The 26,700-nt window shown below is 51.6% G+C and overlaps 1 protein-coding gene across 1 annotated transcript in view; it reads right to left on the minus strand.

The window, feature by feature from the left end:
• The window catches only part of LOC140718660 (E3 ubiquitin-protein ligase NEDD4-like), a 225,316-nt gene extending 202,558 nt beyond the window's left edge, over positions 1 to 22,758 (minus strand). Inside the window, exons 1-2 of the mRNA XM_073032690.1 lie at positions 22,497 to 22,758; positions 22,066 to 22,139 (exon numbers count right to left, since the gene is read on the minus strand). Of these exons, the coding sequence (XP_072888791.1) occupies positions 22,066 to 22,139; positions 22,497 to 22,538 (116 nt within the window). The 5' untranslated portion in view covers positions 22,539 to 22,758. The remainder of the gene's footprint in view (positions 1 to 22,065; positions 22,140 to 22,496) is intronic.
• Between the last annotated feature and the right edge of the window lie 3,942 nt (positions 22,759 to 26,700).

The raw sequence follows: 26,700 nt of genomic DNA on the forward strand, positions 1-26,700 counted from the left end.
TGCCTGGTACTGTTTCACTAGACTGGCACCCATCACTGGGTATGCCTGGCACTGTTTCACTAGACTGGCACCCATCACTGGGTATGTCTGGCACTGTTTCACTAGACTGGCCCACCCATCACTGGGTATGCCTGGTACTGTTTCACTAGACTGGCACCCATCACTGGTTATGCCTGGCACTGTTTCACTAGACTGGCACACCCATCACTGGTTATGCCTGGTACTGTTTCACTAGACTGGCACCCATCACTGGGTATGCCTGGTACTGTTTCACTAGACTGGCCCACCCATCACTGGTTATGCCTGGCACTGTTTCACTAGACTGGTACCCATCACTGGGTATGCCTGGTACTGTTTCACTAGACTGGCACCCATCACTGGTTATGTCTGGCACTGTTTCACTAGACTGTCACCCATCACTGGGTATGCCTGGCACTGTTTCACTAGACTGGCACCCATCACTGGGTATGCCTGGTACTGTTTCACTAGACTGGCACCCATCACTGGTTATGTCTGGCACTGTTTCACTAGACTGGCACCCATCACTGGGTATGTCTGGCACTGTTTCACTAGACTGGCCCACCCATCACTGGGTATGCCTGGTACTGTTTCACTAGACTGGCCCACCCATCACTGGGTATGCCTGGCACTGTTTCACTAGACTGGCACCCATCACTGGGTATGCCTGGTACTGTTTCACTAGACTGGCACCCATCACTGGGTATGCCTGGCACTGTTTCACTAGACTGGCACCCCCATCACTGGTTATGCCTGGCACTGTTTCACTAGACAGGCACCCATCACTGGGTATGTCTGGCACTGTTTCACTAGACTGGTACCCATCACTGGGTATGCCTGGCACTGTTTCACTAGACTGACCCACCCATCACTGGGTATGCCTGGCACTGTTTCACTAGACTGGCCCACCCATCACTGGGTATGTCTGGCACTGTTTCACTAGACTGGCCCACCCATCACTGGGTATGTCTGGCACTGTTTCACTAGACTGGCCCACCCATCACTGGGTATGCCTGGCACTGTTTCACTAGACTGGTACCCATCACTGGGTATGCCTGGCACTGTTTCACTAGACTGGCCCACCCATACCTGGGTATGTCTGGTACTGTTTCACTAGACTGGCACCCATCACTGGGTATGTCTGGCACTGTTTCACTAGACTGGCCCACCCATCACTGGGTATGTCTGGCACTGTTTCACTAGACTGGCACCCATCACTGGGTATGTCTGGCACTGTTTCACTAGACTGGCACCCATCACTGGGTATGTCTGGTACTGTTTCACTAGACTGGCACCCATCACTGGGTATGTCTGGCACTGTTTCACTAGACTGGCACCCATCACTGGGTATGCCTGGCACTGTTTCACTAGACTGGCACCCATCACTGGGTATGTCTGGCACTGTTTCACTAGACTGGCCCTCCCATCACTGGGTATGTCTGGCACTGTTTCACTAGACTGGCCCACCCATACCTGGGTATGTCTGGTACTGTTTCACTAGACTGGCACCCATCACTGGGTATGTCTGGCACTGTTTCACTAGACTGGCCCACCCATCACTGGGTATGTCTGGCACTGTTTCACTAGACTGGCACCCATCACTGGGTATGTCTGGCACTGTTTCACTAGACTGGCACCCATCACTGGGTATGTCTGGTACTGTTTCACTAGACTGGCACCCATCACTGGGTATGTCTGGCACTGTTTCACTAGACTGGCACCCATCACTGGGTATGTCTGGCACTGTTTCACTAGACTGGCACCCACCACTGGGTATGTCTGGCACTGTTTCACTAGACTGGCACCCATCACTGGGTATGTCTGGCACTGTTTCACTAGACTGGTACCCATCACTGGGTATGCCTGGCACTGTTTCACTAGACTGGCCCACCCATACCTGGGTATGTCTGGTACTGTTTCACTAGACTGGCACCCATCACTGGGTATGTCTGGCACTGTTTCACTAGACTGGCCCAACCATCACTGGGTATGTCTGGCACTGTTTCACTAGACTGGCACCCATCACTGGGTATGTCTGGCACTGTTTCACTAGACTGGCACCCATCACTGGGTATGTCTGGTACTGTTTCACTAGACTGGCACCCATCACTGGGTATGTCTGGTACTGTTTCACTAGACTGGCACCCATCACTGGGTATGTCTGGCACTGTTTCACTAGACTGGCACCCATCACTGGGTATGTCTGGTACTGTTTCACTAGACTGGCACCCATCACTGGGTATGTCTGGCACTGTTTCACTAGACTGGCCCACCCATCACTGGGTATGTCTGGCACTGTTTCACTAGACTGGCACCCATCACTGGGTATGTCTGGCACTGTTTCACTAGACTGGCACCCATCACTGGGTATGCCTGGCACTGTTTCACTAGACTGGCACCCATCACTGGGTATGCCTGGCACTGTTTCACTAGACTGGCCCACCCATCACTGGTTATGCCTGGCACTGTTTCACTAGACTGGCCCACCCATCTCTGGTTATGCCTGGCACTGTTTCACTAGACTGGCACCCATCACTGGTTATGCCTGGCACTGTTTCACTAGACTGGCCCACCCATACCTGGGTATGTCTGGTACTGTTTCACTAGACTGGCACCCCCATCACTGGGTATGCCTGGTACTGTTTCACTAGACTGGCCCACCCATCACTGGGTATGCCTGGTACTGTTTCACTAGACTGGCACACATCACTGGGTATGCCTGGCACTGTTTCACTAGACTGGCACCCATCACTGGTTATGTCTGGCACTGTTTCACTAGACTGGCACCCATCACTGGTTATGTCTGGCACTGTTTCACTAGACTGGCACCCATCACTGGTTATGTCTGCAACTGTTTCACTAGACTGGCACCCATCACTGGTTATGTCTAGCACTGTTTCACTAGACTGGCACCCATCACTGGTTATGTCTGGCACTGTTTCACTAGACTGGCACCCATCACTGGTTATGTCTGGCACTGTTTCACTAGACTGGCACCCATCACTGGTTATGTCTGGCACTGTTTCACTAGACTGGCACCCATCACTGGTTATGTCTGGCACTGTTTCACTAGACTGGCACCCATCACTGGTTATGTCTGGCACTGTTTCACTAGACTGGCACCCATCACTGGTTATGTCTAGCACTGTTTCACTAGACTGGCACCCATCACTGGTTATGTCTGGCACTGTTTCACTAGACTGGCACCCATCACTGGGTATGCCTGGCACTGTTTCACTAGACTGGCACCCATCACTGGGTATGCCTGGTACTGTTTCACTAGACTGGCACCCATCACTGGGTATGCCTGGCACTGTTTCACTAGACTGGCACCCATCACTGGGTATGTCTGGCACTGTTTCACTAGACTGGCCCACCCATCACTGGGTATGTCTGGCACTGTTTCACTAGACTGGCACCCATCACTGGGTATGCCTGGTACTGTTTCACTAGACTGGCACCCATCACTGGGTATGCCTGGCACTGTTTCACTAGACTGGCCCACCCATCACTGGGTATGCCTGGTACTGTTTCACTAGACTGGCACCCATCACTGGGTATGCCTGGCACTGTTTCACTAGACTGGCACCCATCACTGGGTATGTCTGGCACTGTTTCACTAGACTGGCCCACCCATCACTGGGTATGCCTGGTACTGTTTCACTAGACTGGCACCCATCACTGGTTATGCCTGGCACTGTTTCACTAGACTGGCACACCCATCACTGGTTATGCCTGGTACTGTTTCACTAGACTGGCACCCATCACTGGGTATGCCTGGTACTGTTTCACTAGACTGGCCCACCCATCACTGGTTATGCCTGGCACTGTTTCACTAGACTGGTACCCATCACTGGGTATGCCTGGTACTGTTTCACTAGACTGGCACCCATCACTGGTTATGTCTGGCACTGTTTCACTAGACTGTCACCCATCACTGGGTATGCCTGGCACTGTTTCACTAGACTGGCACCCATCACTGGGTATGCCTGGTACTGTTTCACTAGACTGGCACCCATCACTGGTTATGTCTGGCACTGTTTCACTAGACTGGCACCCATCACTGGGTATGTCTGGCACTGTTTCACTAGACTGGCCCACCCATCACTGGGTATGCCTGGTACTGTTTCACTAGACTGGCCCACCCATCACTGGGTATGCCTGGCACTGTTTCACTAGACTGGCACCCATCACTGGGTATGCCTGGTACTGTTTCACTAGACTGGCACCCATCACTGGGTATGCCTGGCACTGTTTCACTAGACTGGCACCCCCATCACTGGTTATGCCTGGCACTGTTTCACTAGACTGGCACCCATCACTGGGTATGTCTGGCACTGTTTCACTAGACTGGTACCCATCACTGGGTATGCCTGGCACTGTTTCACTAGACTGACCCACCCATCACTGGGTATGCCTGGCACTGTTTCACTAGACTGGCCCACCCATCACTGGGTATGTCTGGCACTGTTTCACTAGACTGGCCCACCCATCACTGGGTATGTCTGGCACTGTTTCACTAGACTGGCCCACCCATCACTGGGTATGCCTGGCACTGTTTCACTAGACTGGTACCCATCACTGGGTATGCCTGGCACTGTTTCACTAGACTGGCCCACCCATACCTGGGTATGTCTGGTACTGTTTCACTAGACTGGCACCCATCACTGGGTATGTCTGGCACTGTTTCACTAGACTGGCCCACCCATCACTGGGTATGTCTGGCACTGTTTCACTAGACTGGCACCCATCACTGGGTATGTCTGGCACTGTTTCACTAGACTGGCACCCATCACTGGGTATGTCTGGTACTGTTTCACTAGACTGGCACCATCACTGGGTATGTCTGGCACTGTTTCACTAGACTGGCACCCATCACTGGGTATGCCTGGCACTGTTTCACTAGACTGGCACCCATCACTGGGTATGTCTGGCACTGTTTCACTAGACTGGCCCTCCCATCACTGGGTATGTCTGGCACTGTTTCACTAGACTGGCCCACCCATACCTGGGTATGTCTGGTACTGTTTCACTAGACTGGCACCCATCACTGGGTATGTCTGGCACTGTTTCACTAGACTGGCCCACCCATCACTGGGTATGTCTGGCACTGTTTCACTAGACTGGCACCCATCACTGGGTATGTCTGGCACTGTTTCACTAGACTGGCACCCATCACTGGGTATGTCTGGTACTGTTTCACTAGACTGGCACCCATCACTGGGTATGTCTGGCACTGTTTCACTAGACTGGCACCCATCACTGGGTATGTCTGGCACTGTTTCACTAGACTGGCACCCACCACTGGGTATGTCTGGCACTGTTTCACTAGACTGGCACCCATCACTGGGTATGTCTGGCACTGTTTAACTAGACTGGTACCCATCACTGGGTATGCCTGGCACTGTTTCACTAGACTGGCCCACCCATACCTGGGTATGTCTGGTACTGTTTCACTAGACTGGCACCCATCACTGGGTATGTCTGGCACTGTTTCACTAGACTGGCCCAACCATCACTGGGTATGTCTGGCACTGTTTCACTAGACTGGCACCCATCACTGGGTATGTCTGGCACTGTTTCACTAGACTGGCACCCATCACTGGGTATGTCTGGTACTGTTTCACTAGACTGGCACCCATCACTGGGTATGTCTGGTACTGTTTCACTAGACTGGCACCCATCACTGGGTATGTCTGGCACTGTTTCACTAGACTGGCACCCATCACTGGGTATGTCTGGTACTGTTTCACTAGACTGGCACCCATCACTGGGTATGTCTGGCACTGTTTCACTAGACTGGCCCACCCATCACTGGGTATGTCTGGCACTGTTTCACTAGACTGGCACCCATCACTGGGTATGTCTGGCACTGTTTCACTAGACTGGCACCCATCACTGGGTATGCCTGGCACTGTTTCACTAGACTGGCACCCATCACTGGGTATGCCTGGCACTGTTTCACTAGACTGGCCCACCCATCACTGGTTATGCCTGGCACTGTTTCACTAGACTGGCCCACCCATCTCTGGTTATGCCTGGCACTGTTTCACTAGACTGGCACCCATCACTGGTTATGCCTGGCACTGTTTCACTAGACTGGCCCACCCATACCTGGGTATGTCTGGTACTGTTTCACTAGACTGGCACCCCCATCACTGGGTATGCCTGGTACTGTTTCACTAGACTGGCCCACCCATCACTGGGTATGCCTGGTACTGTTTCACTAGACTGGCCCACCCATCACTGGTTATGTCTAGCACTGTTTCACTAGACTGGCCCACCCATCACTGGGTATGCCTGGCACTGTTTCACTAGACTGGCACCCATCACTGGGTATGCCTGGTACTGTTTCACTAGACTGGCACCCATCACTGGTTATGCCTGGCACTGTTTCACTAGACTGGCACACCCATCACTGGTTATGCCTGGTACTGTTTCACTAGACTGGCACCCATCACTGGGTATGCCTGGTACTGTTTCACTAGACTGGCACCCATCACTGGTTATGTCTGGCACTGTTTCACTAGACTGTCACCCATCACTGGGTATGCCTGGTACTGTTTCACTAGACTGGCACCCATCACTGGTTATGTCTGGCACTGTTTCACTAGACTGTCACCCATCACTGGGTATGTCTGGCACTGTTTCACTAGACTGGCACCCATCACTGGGTATGCCTGGTACTGTTTCACTAGACTGGCACCCATCACTGGTTATGTCTGGCACTGTTTCACTAGACTGGCACCCATCACTGGGTATGTCTGGCACTGTTTCAATAGACTGGCCCACCCATCACTGGGTATGCCTGGTACTGTTTCACTAGACTGGCCCACCCATCACTGGGTTTGCCTGGCACTGTTTCACTAGACTGGCCCACCCATCACTGGGTATGCCTGGTACTGTTTCACTAGACTGGCACCCATCACTGGGTATGCCTGGCACTGTTTCACTAGACTGGCCCACCCATCACTGGTTATGCCTGGCACTGTTTCACTAGACTGGCACCCATCACTGGGTATGTCTGGCACTGTTTCACTAGACTGGTACCCATCACTGGGTATGCCTGGCACTGTTTCACTAGACTGACCCACCCATCACTGGGTATGCCTGGCACTGTTTCACTAGACTGGCCCACCCATCACTGGGTATGTCTGGCACTGTTTCACTAGACTGGCCCACCCATCACTGGGTATGTCTGGCACTGTTTCACTAGACTGGCCCACCCATCACTGGGTATGCCTGGCACTGTTTCACTAGACTGGTACCCATCACTGGGTATGCCTGGCACTGTTTCACTAGACTGGCCCACCCATACCTGGGTATGTCTGGTACTGTTTCACTAGACTGGCACCCATCACTGGGTATGTCTGGCACTGTTTCACTAGACTGGCCCACCCATCACTGGGTATGTCTGGCACTGTTTCACTAGACTGGCACCCATCACTGGGTATGTCTGGCACTGTTTCACTAGACTGGCACCCATCACTGGGTATGTCTGGTACTGTTTCACTAGACTGGCACCCATCACTGGGTATGTCTGGCACTGTTTCACTAGACTGGCACCCATCACTGGGTATGCCTGGCACTGTTTCACTAGACTGGCACCCATCACTGGGTATGTCTGGCACTGTTTCACTAGACTGGCCCTCCCATCACTGGGTATGTCTGGCACTGTTTCACTAGACTGGCCCACCCATACCTGGGTATGTCTGGTACTGTTTCACTAGACTGGCACCCATCACTGGGTATGTCTGGCACTGTTTCACTAGACTGGCCCACCCATCACTGGGTATGTCTGGCACTGTTTCACTAGACTGGCACCCATCACTGGGTATGTCTGGCACTGTTTCACTAGACTGGCACCCATCACTGGGTATGTCTGGTACTGTTTCACTAGACTGGCACCCATCACTGGGTATGTCTGGCACTGTTTCACTAGACTGGCACCCATCACTGGGTATGTCTGGCACTGTTTCACTAGACTGGCACCCATCACTGGGTATGTCTGGCACTGTTTCACTAGACTGGCACCCATCACTGGGTATGTCTGGCACTGTTTCACTAGACTGGTACCCATCACTGGGTATGCCTGGCACTGTTTCACTAGTCTGGCCCACCCATACCTGGGTATGTCTGGTACTGTTTCACTAGACTGGCACCCATCACTGGGTATGTCTGGCACTGTTTCACTAGACTGGCCCACCCATCACTGGGTATGTCTGGCACTGTTTCACTAGACTGGCACCCATCACTGGGTATGTCTGGCACTGTTTCACTAGACTGGCACCCATCACTGGGTATGTCTGGTACTGTTTCACTAGACTGGCACCCATCACTGGGTATGTCTGGTACTGTTTCACTAGACTGGCACCCATCACTGGGTATGTCTGGCACTGTTTCACTAGACTGGCACCCATCACTGGGTATGTCTGGTACTGTTTCACTAGACTGGCACCCATCACTGGGTATGTCTGGCACTGTTTCACTAGACTGGCCCACCCATCACTGGGTATGTCTGGCACTGTTTCACTAGACTGGCACCCATCACTGGGTATGTCTGGCACTGTTTCACTAGACTGGCACCCATCACTGGGTATGCCTGGCACTGTTTCACTAGACTGGCACCCATCACTGGGTATGCCTGGCACTGTTTCACTAGACTGGCCCACCCATCACTGGTTATGCCTGGCACTGTTTCACTAGACTGGCCCACCCATCACTGGTTATGCCTGGCACTGTTTCACTAGACTGGCACCCATCACTGGTTATGCCTGGCACTGTTTCACTAGACTGGCCCACCCATCACTGGGTATGTCTGGCACTGTTTCACTAGACTGGTACCCATCACTGGGTATGCCTGGCACTGTTTCACTAGACTGGCCCACCCATCACTGGGTATGTCTGGCACTGTTTCACTAGACTGGCACCCATCACTGGGTATGTCTGGCACTGTTTCACTAGACTGGCACCCATCACTGGGTATGCCTGGCACTGTTTCACTAGACTGGCACCCATCACTGGGTATGCCTGGCACTGTTTCACTAGACTGGCCCACCCATCACTGGTTATGCCTGGCACTGTTTCACTAGACTGGCCCACCCATCTCTGGTTATGCCTGGCACTGTTTCACTAGACTGGCACCCATCACTGGTTATGCCTGGCACTGTTTCACTAGACTGGCCCACCCATACCTGGGTATGTCTGGTACTGTTTCACTAGACTGGCACCCCCATCACTGGGTATGCCTGGTACTGTTTCACTAGACTGGCCCACCCATCACTGGGTATGCCTGGTACTGTTTCACTAGACTGGCCCACCCATCACTGGTTATGTCTAGCACTGTTTCACTAGACTGGCCCACCCATCACTGGGTATGCCTGGCACTGTTTCACTAGACTGGCACCCATCACTGGGTATGCCTGGTACTGTTTCACTAGACTGGCACCCATCACTGGTTATGCCTGGCACTGTTTCACTAGACTGGCACACCCATCACTGGTTATGCCTGGTACTGTTTCACTAGACTGGCACCCATCACTGGGTATGCCTGGTACTGTTTCACTAGACTGGCACCCATCACTGGTTATGTCTGGCACTGTTTCACTAGACTGTCACCCATCACTGGGTATGCCTGGTACTGTTTCACTAGACTGGCACCCATCACTGGTTATGTCTGGCACTGTTTCACTAGACTGTCACCCATCACTGGGTATGTCTGGCACTGTTTCACTAGACTGGCACCCATCACTGGGTATGCCTGGTACTGTTTCACTAGACTGGCACCCATCACTGGTTATGTCTGGCACTGTTTCACTAGACTGGCACCCATCACTGGGTATGTCTGGCACTGTTTCAATAGACTGGCCCACCCATCACTGGGTATGCCTGGTACTGTTTCACTAGACTGGCCCACCCATCACTGGGTTTGCCTGGCACTGTTTCACTAGACTGGCCCACCCATCACTGGGTATGCCTGGTACTGTTTCACTAGACTGGCACCCATCACTGGGTATGCCTGGCACTGTTTCACTAGACTGGCCCACCCATCACTGGTTATGCCTGGCACTGTTTCACTAGACTGGCACCCATCACTGGGTATGTCTGGCACTGTTTCACTAGACTGGTACCCATCACTGGGTATGCCTGGCACTGTTTCACTAGACTGACCCACCCATCACTGGGTATGCCTGGCACTGTTTCACTAGACTGGCCCACCCATCACTGGGTATGTCTGGCACTGTTTCACTAGACTGGCCCACCCATCACTGGGTATGTCTGGCACTGTTTCACTAGACTGGCCCACCCATCACTGGGTATGCCTGGCACTGTTTCACTAGACTGGTACCCATCACTGGGTATGCCTGGCACTGTTTCACTAGACTGGCCCACCCATACCTGGGTATGTCTGGTACTGTTTCACTAGACTGGCACCCATCACTGGGTATGTCTGGCACTGTTTCACTAGACTGGCCCACCCATCACTGGGTATGTCTGGCACTGTTTCACTAGACTGGCACCCATCACTGGGTATGTCTGGCACTGTTTCACTAGACTGGCACCCATCACTGGGTATGTCTGGTACTGTTTCACTAGACTGGCACCCATCACTGGGTATGTCTGGCACTGTTTCACTAGACTGGCACCCATCACTGGGTATGCCTGGCACTGTTTCACTAGACTGGCACCCATCACTGGGTATGTCTGGCACTGTTTCACTAGACTGGCCCTCCCATCACTGGGTATGTCTGGCACTGTTTCACTAGACTGGCCCACCCATACCTGGGTATGTCTGGTACTGTTTCACTAGACTGGCACCCATCACTGGGTATGTCTGGCACTGTTTCACTAGACTGGCCCACCCATCACTGGGTATGTCTGGCACTGTTTCACTAGACTGGCACCCATCACTGGGTATGTCTGGCACTGTTTCACTAGACTGGCACCCATCACTGGGTATGTCTGGTACTGTTTCACTAGACTGGCACCCATCACTGGGTATGTCTGGCACTGTTTCACTAGACTGGCACCCATCACTGGGTATGTCTGGCACTGTTTCACTAGACTGGCACCCATCACTGGGTATGTCTGGCACTGTTTCACTAGACTGGCACCCATCACTGGGTATGTCTGGCACTGTTTCACTAGACTGGTACCCATCACTGGGTATGCCTGGCACTGTTTCACTAGTCTGGCCCACCCATACCTGGGTATGTCTGGTACTGTTTCACTAGACTGGCACCCATCACTGGGTATGTCTGGCACTGTTTCACTAGACTGGCCCACCCATCACTGGGTATGTCTGGCACTGTTTCACTAGACTGGCACCCATCACTGGGTATGTCTGGCACTGTTTCACTAGACTGGCACCCATCACTGGGTATGTCTGGTACTGTTTCACTAGACTGGCACCCATCACTGGGTATGTCTGGTACTGTTTCACTAGACTGGCACCCATCACTGGGTATGTCTGGCACTGTTTCACTAGACTGGCACCCATCACTGGGTATGTCTGGTACTGTTTCACTAGACTGGCACCCATCACTGGGTATGTCTGGCACTGTTTCACTAGACTGGCCCACCCATCACTGGGTATGTCTGGCACTGTTTCACTAGACTGGCACCCATCACTGGGTATGTCTGGCACTGTTTCACTAGACTGGCACCCATCACTGGGTATGCCTGGCACTGTTTCACTAGACTGGCACCCATCACTGGGTATGCCTGGCACTGTTTCACTAGACTGGCCCACCCATCACTGGTTATGCCTGGCACTGTTTCACTAGACTGGCCCACCCATCACTGGTTATGCCTGGCACTGTTTCACTAGACTGGCACCCATCACTGGTTATGCCTGGCACTGTTTCACTAGACTGGCCCACCCATCACTGGGTATGTCTGGCACTGTTTCACTAGACTGGTACCCATCACTGGGTATGCCTGGCACTGTTTCACTAGACTGGCCCACCCATCACTGGGTATGTCTGGCACTGTTTCACTAGACTGGCACCCATCACTGGGTATGTCTGGCACTGTTTCACTAGACTGGCCCACCCATCACTGGGTATGTCTGACACTGTTTCACTAGACTGGCCCACCCATCACTGGGTATGTCTGACACTGTTTCACTAGACTGGCCCACCCATCACTGGGTATGTCTGGCACTGTTTCACTAGACTGGCCCACCCATCACTGGGTATGTCTGGCACTGTTTCACTAGACTGGTACCCATCACTGGGTATGTCTGGCACTGTTTCACTAGACTGGCCCACCCATCACTGGGTATGTCTGGCACTGTTTCACTAGACTGGCACCCATCACTGGGTATGTCTGGCACTGTTTCACTAGACTGGCACCCATCACTGGGTATGTCTGGTACTGTTTCACTAGACTGGCACCATCACTGGGTATGTCTGGCACTGTTTCACTAGACTGGCACCCATCACTGGGTATGCCTGGCACTGTTTCACTAGACTGGCACCCATCACTGGGTATGTCTGGCACTGTTTCACTAGACTGGCCCTCCCATCACTGGGTATGTCTGGCACTGTTTCACTAGACTGGCCCACCCATACCTGGGTATGTCTGGTACTGTTTCACTAGACTGGCACCCATCACTGGGTATGTCTGGCACTGTTTCACTAGACTGGCCCACCCATCACTGGGTATGTCTGGCACTGTTTCACTAGACTGGCACCCATCACTGGGTATGTCTGGCACTGTTTCACTAGACTGGCACCCATCACTGGGTATGTCTGGTACTGTTTCACTAGACTGGCACCCATCACTGGGTATGTCTGGCACTGTTTCACTAGACTGGCACCCATCACTGGGTATGTCTGGCACTGTTTCACTAGACTGGCACCCACCACTGGGTATGTCTGGCACTGTTTCACTAGACTGGCACCCATCACTGGGTATGTCTGGCACTGTTTAACTAGACTGGTACCCATCACTGGGTATGCCTGGCACTGTTTCACTAGACTGGCCCACCCATACCTGGGTATGTCTGGTACTGTTTCACTAGACTGGCACCCATCACTGGGTATGTCTGGCACTGTTTCACTAGACTGGCCCAACCATCACTGGGTATGTCTGGCACTGTTTCACTAGACTGGCACCCATCACTGGGTATGTCTGGCACTGTTTCACTAGACTGGCACCCATCACTGGGTATGTCTGGTACTGTTTCACTAGACTGGCACCCATCACTGGGTATGTCTGGTACTGTTTCACTAGACTGGCACCCATCACTGGGTATGTCTGGCACTGTTTCACTAGACTGGCACCCATCACTGGGTATGTCTGGTACTGTTTCACTAGACTGGCACCCATCACTGGGTATGTCTGGCACTGTTTCACTAGACTGGCCCACCCATCACTGGGTATGTCTGGCACTGTTTCACTAGACTGGCACCCATCACTGGGTATGTCTGGCACTGTTTCACTAGACTGGCACCCATCACTGGGTATGCCTGGCACTGTTTCACTAGACTGGCACCCATCACTGGGTATGCCTGGCACTGTTTCACTAGACTGGCCCACCCATCACTGGTTATGCCTGGCACTGTTTCACTAGACTGGCCCACCCATCTCTGGTTATGCCTGGCACTGTTTCACTAGACTGGCACCCATCACTGGTTATGCCTGGCACTGTTTCACTAGACTGGCCCACCCATACCTGGGTATGTCTGGTACTGTTTCACTAGACTGGCACCCCCATCACTGGGTATGCCTGGTACTGTTTCACTAGACTGGCCCACCCATCACTGGGTATGCCTGGTACTGTTTCACTAGACTGGCCCACCCATCACTGGTTATGTCTAGCACTGTTTCACTAGACTGGCCCACCCATCACTGGGTATGCCTGGCACTGTTTCACTAGACTGGCACCCATCACTGGGTATGCCTGGTACTGTTTCACTAGACTGGCACCCATCACTGGTTATGCCTGGCACTGTTTCACTAGACTGGCACACCCATCACTGGTTATGCCTGGTACTGTTTCACTAGACTGGCACCCATCACTGGGTATGCCTGGTACTGTTTCACTAGACTGGCACCCATCACTGGTTATGTCTGGCACTGTTTCACTAGACTGTCACCCATCACTGGGTATGCCTGGTACTGTTTCACTAGACTGGCACCCATCACTGGTTATGTCTGGCACTGTTTCACTAGACTGTCACCCATCACTGGGTATGCCTGGCACTGTTTCACTAGACTGGCACCCATCACTGGGTATGCCTGGTACTGTTTCACTAGACTGGCACCCATCACTGGTTATGTCTGGCACTGTTTCACTAGACTGGCACCCATCACTGGGTATGTCTGGCACTGTTTCAATAGACTGGCCCACCCATCACTGGGTATGCCTGGTACTGTTTCACTAGACTGGCCCACCCATCACTGGGTTTGCCTGGCACTGTTTCACTAGACTGGCCCACCCATCACTGGGTATGCCTGGTACTGTTTCACTAGACTGGCACCCATCACTGGGTATGCCTGGCACTGTTTCACTAGACTGGCCCACCCATCACTGGTTATGCCTGGCACTGTTTCACTAGACTGGCACCCATCACTGGGTATGTCTGGCACTGTTTCACTAGACTGGTACCCATCACTGGGTATGCCTGGCACTGTTTCACTAGACTGACCCACCCATCACTGGGTATGCCTGGCACTGTTTCACTAGACTGGCCCACCCATCACTGGGTATGTCTGGCACTGTTTCACTAGACTGGCCCACCCATCACTGGGTATGTCTGGCACTGTTTCACTAGACTGGCCCACCCATCACTGGGTATGCCTGGCACTGTTTCACTAGACTGGTACCCATCACTGGGTATGCCTGGCACTGTTTCACTAGACTGGCCCACCCATACCTGGGTATGTCTGGTACTGTTTCACTAGACTGGCACCCATCACTGGGTATGTCTGGCACTGTTTCACTAGACTGGCCCACCCATCACTGGGTATGTCTGGCACTGTTTCACTAGACTGGCACCCATCACTGGGTATGTCTGGCACTGTTTCACTAGACTGGCACCCATCACTGGGTATGTCTGGTACTGTTTCACTAGACTGGCACCCATCACTGCGTATGTCTGGCACTGTTTCACTAGACTGGCACCCATCACTGGGTATGCCTGGCACTGTTTCACTAGACTGGCACCCATCACTGGGTATGTCTGGCACTGTTTCACTAGACTGGCCCTCCCATCACTGGGTATGTCTGGCACTGTTTCACTAGACTGGCCCACCCATACCTGGGTATGTCTGGTACTGTTTCACTAGACTGGCACCCATCACTGGGTATGTCTGGCACTGTTTCACTAGACTGGCCCACCCATCACTGGGTATGTCTGGCACTGTTTCACTAGACTGGCACCCATCACTGGGTATGTCTGGCACTGTTTCACTAGACTGGCACCCATCACTGGGTATGTCTGGTACTGTTTCACTAGACTGGCACCCATCACTGGGTATGTCTGGCACTGTTTCACTAGACTGGCACCCATCACTGGGTATGTCTGGCACTGTTTCACTAGACTGGCACCCATCACTGGGTATGTCTGGCACTGTTTCACTAGACTGGCACCCATCACTGGGTATGTCTGGCACTGTTTCACTAGACTGGTACCCATCACTGGGTATGCCTGGCACTGTTTCACTAGTCTGGCCCACCCATACCTGGGTATGTCTGGTACTGTTTCACTAGACTGGCACCCATCACTGGGTATGTCTGGCACTGTTTCACTAGACTGGCCCACCCATCACTGGGTATGTCTGGCACTGTTTCACTAGACTGGCACCCATCACTGGGTATGTCTGGCACTGTTTCACTAGACTGGCACCCATCACTGGGTATGTCTGGTACTGTTTCACTAGACTGGCACCCATCACTGGGTATGTCTGGTACTGTTTCACTAGACTGGCACCCATCACTGGGTATGTCTGGCACTGTTTCACTAGACTGGCACCCATCACTGGGTATGTCTGGTACTGTTTCACTAGACTGGCACCCATCACTGGGTATGTCTGGCACTGTTTCACTAGACTGGCCCACCCATCACTGGGTATGTCTGGCACTGTTTCACTAGACTGGCACCCATCACTGGGTATGTCTGGCACTGTTTCACTAGACTGGCACCCATCACTGGGTATGCCTGGCACTGTTTCACTAGACTGGCACCCATCACTGGGTATGCCTGGCACTGTTTCACTAGACTGGCCCACCCATCACTGGTTATGCCTGGCACTGTTTCACTAGACTGGCCCACCCATCACTGGTTATGCCTGGCACTGTTTCACTAGACTGGCACCCATCACTGGTTATGCCTGGCACTGTTTCACTAGACTGGCCCACCCATCACTGGGTATGTCTGGCACTGTTTCACTAGACTGGTACCCATCACTGGGTATGCCTGGCACTGTTTCACTAGACTGGCCCACCCATCACTGGGTATGTCTGGCACTGTTTCACTAGACTGGCACCCATCACTGGGTATGTCTGGCACTGTTTCACTAGACTGGCCCACCCATCACTGGGTATGTCTGACACTGTTTCACTAGACTGGCCCACCCATCACTGGGTATGTCTGACACTGTTTCACTAGACTGGCCCACCCATCACTGGGTATGTCTGGCACTGTTTCACTAGACTGGCCCACCCATCACTGGGTATGTCTGGCACTGTTTCACTAGACTGGTACCCATCACTGGGTATGTCTGGCACTGTTTCACTAGACTGGCCCACCCATCACTGGGTATGTCTGGCACTGTTTCACTAGACTGGTACCCATCACTGGGTATGCCTGGCACTGTTTCACTAGACTGGCCCACCCATCACTGGGTATGCCTGGTACTGTTTCACTAGACTGGCACCCATCACTGGTTATGTCTGGCACTGTTTCACTAGACTGGCACCCATCACTGGGTATGTCTGGCACTGTTTCACTAGACTGGCCCACCCATCACTGGGTATGTCTGGCACTGTTTCACTAGACTGGTACCCATCACTGGGTATGCCTGGCACTGTTTCACTAGACTGGCACCCCCATCACTGGGTATGTCTGGCACTGTTTCACTAGACTGGCCCACCCATCACTGGGTATGTCTGGCACTGTTTCACTAGACTGGTACCCATCACTGGGTATGCCTGGCACTGTTTCACTAGACTGGCCCACCCATCACTGGGTATGTCTGGCACTGTTTCACTAGACTGGTACCCATCACTGGGTATGTCTAGCACTGTTTCACTAGACTGGCCCACCCATCACTGGGTATGCCTGGTACTGTTTCACTAGACTGGCCCACCCATCACTGGGTATGTCTGGCACTGTTTCACTAGACTGGCCCACCCATCACTGGGTATGCCTGGCACTGTTTCACTAGACTGGCACCCATCACTGGGTATGCCTGGTACTGTTTCACTAGACTGGCACCCATCACTGGTTATGTCTGGCACTGTTTCACTAGACTGGCACCCATCACTGGGTATGTCTGGCACTGTTTCACTAGACTGGCACCCATCACTGGTTATGTCTGGCACTGTTTCACTAGACTGGCACCCATCACTGGGTATGCCTGGCACTGTTTCACTAGACTGGCACCCATCACTGGGTATGCCTGGCACTGTTTCACTAGACTGGCCCACCCATCACTGGGTATGTCTGGCACTGTTTCACTAGACTGGCACCCATCACTGGTTATGCCTGGCACTGTTTCACTAGACTGGCACCCATCACTGGGTATGTCTAGCACTGTTTCACTAGACTGGCACCCATCACTGGGTATGCCTGGCACTGTTTCACTAGACTGGCACCCATCACTGGGTATGTCTAGCACTGTTTCACTAGACTGGCACCCATCACTGGGTATGTCTGGCACTGTTTCACTAGACTGGCACCCATCACTGGGTATGTCTGGTACTGTTTCACTAGACTGGCACCCATCACTGGGTATGTCTGGTACTGTTTCACTAGACTGGCCCACCCATCACTGGGTATGTCTGGCACTGTTTCACTAGACTGGCACCCATCACTGGGTATGCCTGGCACTGTTTCACTAGACTGGCACCCATCACTGGGTATGCCTGGCACTGTTTCACTAGACTGGCACCCATCACTGGGTATGCCTGGTACTGTTTCACTAGACTGGCCCACCCATCACTGGGTATGTCTGGCACTGTTTCACTAGACTGGCACCCATCACTGGGTATGCCTGGTACTGTTTCACTAGACTGGCCCACCCATCACTGGGTATGCCTGGCACTGTTTCACTAGACTGGCACCCATCACTGGGTATGCCTGGTACTGTTTCACTAGACTGGCCTACCCATCACTGGGTATGCCTGGTACTGTTTCACTAGACTGGCCCACCCATCACCGGTTATGTCTGGTACTGTTTCACTAGACTGGCACCCATCACTGGGTATGTCTGGTACTGTTTCACTAGACTGGCACCCATCACTGGGTATGTCTGGCACTGTTTCACTAGACTGGCCCACCCATCACTGGGTATGTCTGGCACTGTTTCACTAGACTGGCACCCATCACTGGGTATGTCTGGCACTGTTTCACTAGACTGGTACCCATCACTGGGTATGTCTGGCACTGTTTCACTAGACTGGCCCACCCATCACTGGGTGTGTCTGACACTGTTTCACTAGACTGGCACTCATCACTGGGTATGTCTGGTACTGTTTCACTAGACTGGCACCCATCACTGGGTATGTCTGGCACTGTTTCACTAGACTGGCCCACCCATCACTGGGTATGTCTGGTACTGTTTCACTAGACTGGCCCACCCATCACTGGGTATGCCTGGCACTGTTTCACTAAGCTGGCCTACCCATCACTGGGTATGTCTGGCACTGGTTCACTAGACTGGCCCACCCATCACTGGGTATGTCTGACACTGTTTCACTAGACTGGCCCACCCATCACTGGGTATGTCTGGCACTGTTTCACTAGACTGGCACCCATCACTGGGTATGTCTGGCACTGGTTCACTAGACTGGCCCACCCATCACTGGGTATGTCTGACACTGTTTCACTAGACTGGCCCACCCATCACTGGGTATGTCTGGTACTGTTTCACTAGACTGGCACCCATCACTGGGTATGTCTGGCACTGTTTCACTAGACTGGCACCCATCACTGGGTATGACTGGCACTGGTTCACTAGACTGGCCCACCCATCACTGGGTATGTCTGACACTGTTTCACTAGACTGGCACCCATCACTGGGTATGTCTGGTACTATTTCACTAGACTGGCACCCATCACTGGGTATGTCTGGCACTGTTTCACTAGACTGGCCCACCCATCACTGGGTATGTCTGACACTGTTTCACTAGACTGGCCCACCCATCACTGGGTATGTCTGGTACTGTTTCACTAGACTGGCACCCATCACTGGGTATGCCTGGCACTGTCTCACTAGACTGGCCCACCCATCACTGGGTATGCCTGGCACTGTTTCACTAGACTGGCACCCATCACTGAGTATGCCTGGCACTGGTTCACTAGACTGGCACCCATCACTGGGTATGTCTGGCACTGTTTCACTAGACTGGCACCCATCACTGGGTATGCCTGGCATTGTTTCACTAGACTGGCACCCATCACTGGTTATGTCTGGCACTGTTTCACTAGACTGGCCCACCCATCACTGGGTATGTCTGGCACTGTTTCACTAGACTGGCCCACCCATCACTGGGTATGTCTGGCACTGTTTCACTAGACTGGCCCACCCATCACTGGGTATGCCTGGTACTGTTTCACTAGACTGGCACCCATCTCTGGGTATGTCTGGTACTGTTTCACTAGACTGGCCCACCCATCACTGGGTATGTCTGGCACTGTTTCACTAGACTGGCCTACCCATCACTGGGTATGTCTGGCACTGTTTCACTAGACTGGCACCCATCACTGGTTATGTCTGGTACTGTTTCACTAGACTGGCACCCATCACTGGGTATGTCTGGCACTGTTTCACTAGACTGGCCCACCCATCACTGGGTATGCCTGGCACTGTTTCACTAGACTGGCACCCATCACTGGGTATGTCTGGCACTGTTTCACTAGACTGGCACCCATCACTGGTTATGTCTAGCACTGTTTCACTAGACTGGCCCACCCATCACTGGTTATGTCTAGCACTGTTTCACTAGACTGGCACCCATCACTGGTTATGCCTGGCACTGTTTCACTAAGCTGGCCCACCCATCACTGGTTATGCCTGGCACTGTTTCACTAGACTGGCACCCATCACTGGGTATGTCTGGCACTGTTTCACTAGACTGGCCCACCCATCACTGGGTATGTCTGGCACTGGTTCACTAGACTGGCCCACCCATCACTGGGTATGTCTGGCACTGGTTCACTAGACTGGCCCACCCATCACTGGGTATGTCTGGCACTGGTTCACTAGACTGGCCCACCCATCACTGGGTATGTCTGGCACTGGTTCACTAGACTGGCCCACCCATCACTGGGTATGTCTGGCACTGGTTCACTAGACTGGCCCACCCATCACTGGGTATGTCTGGCACTGGTTCACTAGACTGGCCCACCCATCACTGGGTATGTCTGGCACTGGTTCACTAGACTGGCCCACCCATCACTGGGTATGTCTGACACTGTTTCACTAGACTGGCCCACCCATCACTGGGTATGTCTGGCACTGTTTCACTAGACTGGCACCCATCACTGGGTATGTCTGGCACTGTTTCACTAGACTGGTACCCATCACTGGGTATGTCTGGTACTGTTTCACTAAACTGGCCCACCCATCACTGGGTATGTCTGGCACTGGTTCACTAGACTGGTACCCATCACTGGGTATGTCTGGTACTGTTTCACTAGACTGGCCCACCCATCACTGGGTATGTCTGGCACTGGTTCACTAGACTGGCCCACCCATCACTGGGTATGCCTGGCACTGTTTCACTAGACTGGCACCCATCACTGGTTATGTCTGGCACTGTTTCACTAGACTGGCCCACCCATCACTGGGTATGCCTGGCACTGTTTCACTAGACTGGCCCACCCATCACTGGTTATGTCTGACACTGTTTCACTAGACTGGCACCCATCACTGGGTATGTCTGGCACTGTTTCACTAGACTGGCACCCATCACTGGTTATGTCTGGCACTGTTTCACTAGACTGGCCCACCCATCACTGGTTATGTCTGACACTGTTTCACTAGACTGGCACCCATCACTGGGTATGTCTGGCACTGTTTCACTAGACTGGTACCCATCACTGGTTATGCCTGGCACTGTTTCACTAGACTGGCACCCATCACTGGTTATGCCTGGCACTGCTCCCAATATGCATTCTAATGTGTTAATTTCATTGAATTCATATTGATTCTATGGCTTAAGAATAGAGTGAGAGAAGAGTCTGGTACATTGTCTAACAATAACCACGTCAGGATGTTATTGATGAGTTCAAGGCAGAGCTCTTCCATTTTAGACACCAGCCCCTAGGCGTTCGCAAGACAGAACAGGCTAGCAGGAATATAGTCCAGCTGAATTCAATGGCTGTGTCGATGCCAGATGGTCCATCAAGTTTAACATCAATAGTAATGATGCAACTGAGTGGATTACTGGGCCACTTCGGACAGCACTTGGAGTAAACCACATGGGAGGAGTCTGGAGTCATACATCAGCTGGTATTCGATTTCCTCCTGAGGACATTAGCAAAGCAGAGGAGGCTTTACCACAATCCAAAGGTTTTTATCATCACCATTTCTGACAGAATCACGCCACCCCAACGCCCCCCCCCCCCCCCATACACACACACTCACTCAACATTATCAACTGAATGCAAGTCCCATAACTGTTATTGTAGGATTTAAACCAGGGACTCTGGACCATCAATTAGAAATGGGAACAACTTCTCTCTCAGCCCTCTTCTCTAATCTCGGCATGTTTCCCTTGTTTTAAAATGACAAGGGCTTACTAGTTCTATGTATTATCAGAAACAACTCGCCCAGTCATAAAACGGGTTCCAGTGCCCTCAATACACCCACCTGGCTCCCAAAATATCCTTCTTCGCCAGGCCAATTCCAGCCAAAATCTTCACTCGTAGAATCCGAGATCCGTCCTGCAAAGCACAATCACGCGGGTTAGAAAGCGAATGTGAGGGAGGTGGGAGGCGGCGGTGGGGCGTTCGCTGTGGGTCTAGAACTGTCAAACCTCAGTACGGTGGAGGTGATAAACATCTAATCTCGTGTAGGCCTAAACCCGGGAAGTCCGCTGTCCCTCCCATCTCCACAGGAAAGAGAGTGTGGGCGATCGGGCTCCGGCCCCTGTCGCCACACTGACCCCAGAACAAGCAGTTCCCACGGGGGCAGCCAAGGGCTTCCACTCTCCCGGCGTGGCCGGCTCCCCGACAAACTTACCACCATCCCCCGGTTCTGTGTGGTAAATGGTGGCGTTAACTAACAGAAGGTGGGATTACCTCATCGGTGGGTAGACCTCGTACTTCAGGAAACGCTGCCATCCGAGCGGTGGGTAAAATCAGCGGGGGGGAAGGGGGAGTGGCTGTACCAGTGACAGCTCCCGGGGGCAAGACCCGAGCTCAGACACCCTCCTCGGTAGGCGACCCGCCGCAGTGCCACATCCCACCCGGATCCCGGATCCCGGATCCCGGCCTCAGCTCCGCTCCGCTCCGCTCTCCGCTCACCGAAAACTTCCCGAGTGGAGCCCACCCAGGCAGAAGCTGCGCTGACGTCGTGCCCCTCCAGCCACTCAGAAGGCTCGCCCAAATCACGTGGCGCTCACTTTGATCAGAGCGAATCTGAAGTAACCAAAATAAGCGAGTCGGTCCTGTATCCAGAACGGGAGTGTCCAGTCCGCGGGTGACACAGTGTAGCCCGTCCGGTAAGACCCAGTGAGTAGCGGTCTGAAGTGGGATTCGAGAAGAATCTTCCCAATGCAGCCACAAGTTCCGAGTGCCAACTGCGGGAAACAGCGAGCGCCAAGTTCGGTTGCAACATTTACTAAATCAAAATCTGATGAACTCGCTTGCTTGAAATATTATTCTTATATTTTACATTTTAAAATTTTAATCCGGAACCCGCGTGAAGCTGGGCGCTGTTCTGTTGTGTGTGTGTGTGTGTGTGTGTATGTGTGTATGTGTGTGTGTGTGTGTGTGTGTGTGTGTGTGTGTGTGTGTGTGTGTGTGTGTGTGTGTGTGTGTGTGTGAGAGTGTGTGTGTGTGTGTGTGTGTGTGTGTGTGTGTGAGAGTGTGTGTGTGTGTGTGTGTGTGTGTGTGTGTGTGTGTGTGTGTGTGTGTGTGAGAGTGTGTGTGTGTGTGGATTGTTCTGATTACAGCAGGGTCGGTGTGAGCAACCTCCAGCGCAGGAAAGGAAGCAACCGGTCTCAGCGAGTCCCAGACAGGTGCTGAGAAAAATCCAGGTCAGCGCAGTGAGAGTCTGCTGAGACCCATCGGTCCCCCATGCGAGGGCAGGGGCGCTCTGAAGCCCGGGGAAAGGACCGCAGCCCACGGACGCTGAGTCGCACTCTCAAACACTTCACTAACGCTAAGACTAAGCAGGAAATATTAGTCATCTCTATGTATTGAACTCTTTGGCATAGTGGTTTTGTGTCAGTATGTATATTTTAATTGCTGAATTTATTATTAATCAAGTATATTTTGGGGGGTGTCTCGGATATTTTTCATCTAAATGGGAAAATGTGGCTGGTGAAAGCGAATCACAAACAAAAGAAAATCTGCAGATGCTGGAAATCCAAGCTACACACATCTGATCAAATACAGCAAAAATAAACAATAATTAAAAAGCACAATAACTATAAACAGGTACAATCACTTACATACATAAACATGAGAAAGTCTGTAGATGCGGAAAATCCAAAACGACACAGTGCAGGAACTCCTCTTTCCCTTCTCCATCCAACGGCCCACTCTCCTCTCCCATCAGATTCCATCTTCTCCAGCCCTTGACCTTTCCCACCCACCTGGCTTCACCTTCCAGCCGGCCTCTTTCCACTCCCCCACCTTCTCATTCTGGCATCTCCCCCACCTTCCTTCTCGGTCCAGAGGGGTCTCCGCCCGAAACGTCAATGGACTCTTCTCCATAGATGCTGCCCGACCTGCTGAATCCCTCCAGGATTTTGTGTGTGTTGCTTATATATTAGACTGATTGTATGCCCATAAAGTGACTCTAGGCATAGGAGTCTCAAAAGAAATGATAAAGTAGTGTTGGTGGGGTGGGGTGGGGGGGAGGGGAGAGGTGTGGAAGGGTGAGTTCGTGGGTGGAGGGATTCATCAGCCTCACTGCTTGGGGAAAGTAATTGTTTTTGAGTCAGGAGGGCCTGGTGTGGATGTTACATAGCCTCCTCCCTGATGGGAGTGGGACAAACACTCCATGGGGGGGGGGGGTCCTTCATGATGTTACTGATCCTTTTTTGGCACCTTTCTACTTGGCAGGTGAGCTGATGCCTGTGATGCATTGGGCTGCCCATTGTAGAGCCTTCTTGTCTCTGCAGTGCCTAAAACTGTTCACAACCAATACTGCATATGGCACGTTACCCGTCACTAAATGTATGCTATTCTTCATCTTGTCTTCAATAGGTTCAATCATGTAGCCTGTCATAGTTCAGCGTTTACCTGAGCCTTCTGGTGCTTCACAAACATATACTGGAGAATCTCAACATATGTCACACAAAAACAAGAACAATTCCCTCTGGAGTTTTGGGTTTTCTATTTTATTATTATTCAAAATCTTATCTGAAAAAGAACGTGCTGGAATTGGAGAGGATCCCAAGGAGGGTCACAAGAATGATCACGGGAATGAAAGGGTTAACGAATGATGAGTATTTGATGGCTCCAGGCCTGTACTTGCTTGAATTTAGAAGAATGGGGGGGGGATCTCATTGAAACCTATGGAATATTGAAAGGCTTAGACAGGGTGAATGGGGAGAGGATGTTTCCTTTAGTGGGGGAGTCGAGGACCAGAGGGCACAGACTCTGAATAGAGGGATGCCCGTTTGGAATGAAGATGAGGAGGAATTTCCTTAGCTAGAGGGTGTCACCAAAGGCTGTGGAGGTCAAGTCACTGAGTTTATTTAAAGTGGAGGTTGATAGGTTCTTGATTAGTCAGCGCATCAAAGGTTACAGGAAGAAGGCAAAAAATGGGTTTGAGAGGGGTAATTAATCAGCCAAGATAAAATGATAGAGCAGGTTCTCTCCAAATCCGACACTTTACTGCTCCTTTAATTCCTAACTTTCCTGAAATGCCTGCAAAAAATGCTATGGACCTATTTCTTTCCATGAATCCACTAGGTAAAGGTTTAATTTCAATTGTCCGAGATAAACTAGCAGCCTTACGATGGGCCCCTGTGGATAAAATTTAAATGGCCTGGGAGCAGGATTTAAATATCTCCTTATCCGAGGAGAGCTGGGACTCAGTTCTCAAATCGGTCAACTCAACCTCCCTTTGTGCTCACCATTGCCTCTTACAGTTTAAGATTGTTCATAGAGCCCATATGTCTAAATCTAAACTATCTCGATTCTACCCTGGCATTAGTCCGCTCTGTGATAAATGCAAGAGGGGCGTGGCCTCTCTCATCCATATGTACTGGCTCTGTCCTAGCCTGGAGAAATTCTGGAAAGATGTCTTCTCTTCGTTTGTAGCATATTGTTATTGTATGCTTAATCTTGCACTGTATTAATGCTCCCCACTGGGATTTGGGGTTTTTAATTTTGTAAAATGTTTTGAAAAACTAATTAAAACAAATTTTTTTTTAAATGATAGAGACGGTTCAATGGGCTGGATGGCCTGATTCTTCTCCTATGTCTTATGGCCTTAAAAGTATCAAATCTGGTTTGAATTTAAATACAAATGAGAAGAGTTTCTTTCTGTTTTTCTGAGAAGTGAAATATGAAGTGTGGACAGCTGAGAGAGGGTGAGAACCCTGGGCACATACACCGGGCATAGTCTTACTCATGAAAACAAGACTGAAGGTGCACACAGACATGCTGGGAAGGAGTGACTGGAAAAACAAATTCTCAAAAATGATAAGGACATATCATGTTTTTAATAAGTTTAAATTTTACACTAAATATATACTGATATTTTGATATCTTGAAAGAAATTTCTTCTTGTATATACCCTGCTTTACCATGGTGTTTCCTCTCAACGATCAATGTTTCCATTGTAACCGAATTCCATTTTTGTTTTGTCAGGAAAGGACGTTAATGAGGAAAATGGCCAGGTTTGTCCCCACACAAGTAAAAATCAAATAAGGTCAATAATATTAGGATGGATTCTGTGAAACAGCAGCACCATGAACAAACACACCACACCACTTTGTTTACATCACATTGCTCCAAAGTTTTGCAGTTGGACATTGTGATACTTTATTTTAGAAACCTTTGCTCCTCTTGCAGGATGTGGGATGGCAGGGAGACCCCCAGTGTCCTGACGACTACACCTCCGGGAGGTACATCCAGCTGCAGCTTCCAACACTCCGCGTTAAGGAGTTGGAGCTGGAACTGGATGGACTCTGGATCATTCGGGAGGCTGAGGGGGTGATAGATAGGACTGTAGAGAGGTAGTTAAACACAAGGTGCAGGACACAGGAAACTGGGTGACAGTCAGGAAAGGGAAAGGGGTTAAGGAGCCACTGCAGGCTACCTC

The sequence above is a fragment of the Hemitrygon akajei genome, chromosome 30 (genome assembly GCF_048418815.1).
Source record: "Hemitrygon akajei chromosome 30, sHemAka1.3, whole genome shotgun sequence".
NCBI lineage: Eukaryota > Metazoa > Chordata > Chondrichthyes > Myliobatiformes > Dasyatidae > Hemitrygon > Hemitrygon akajei.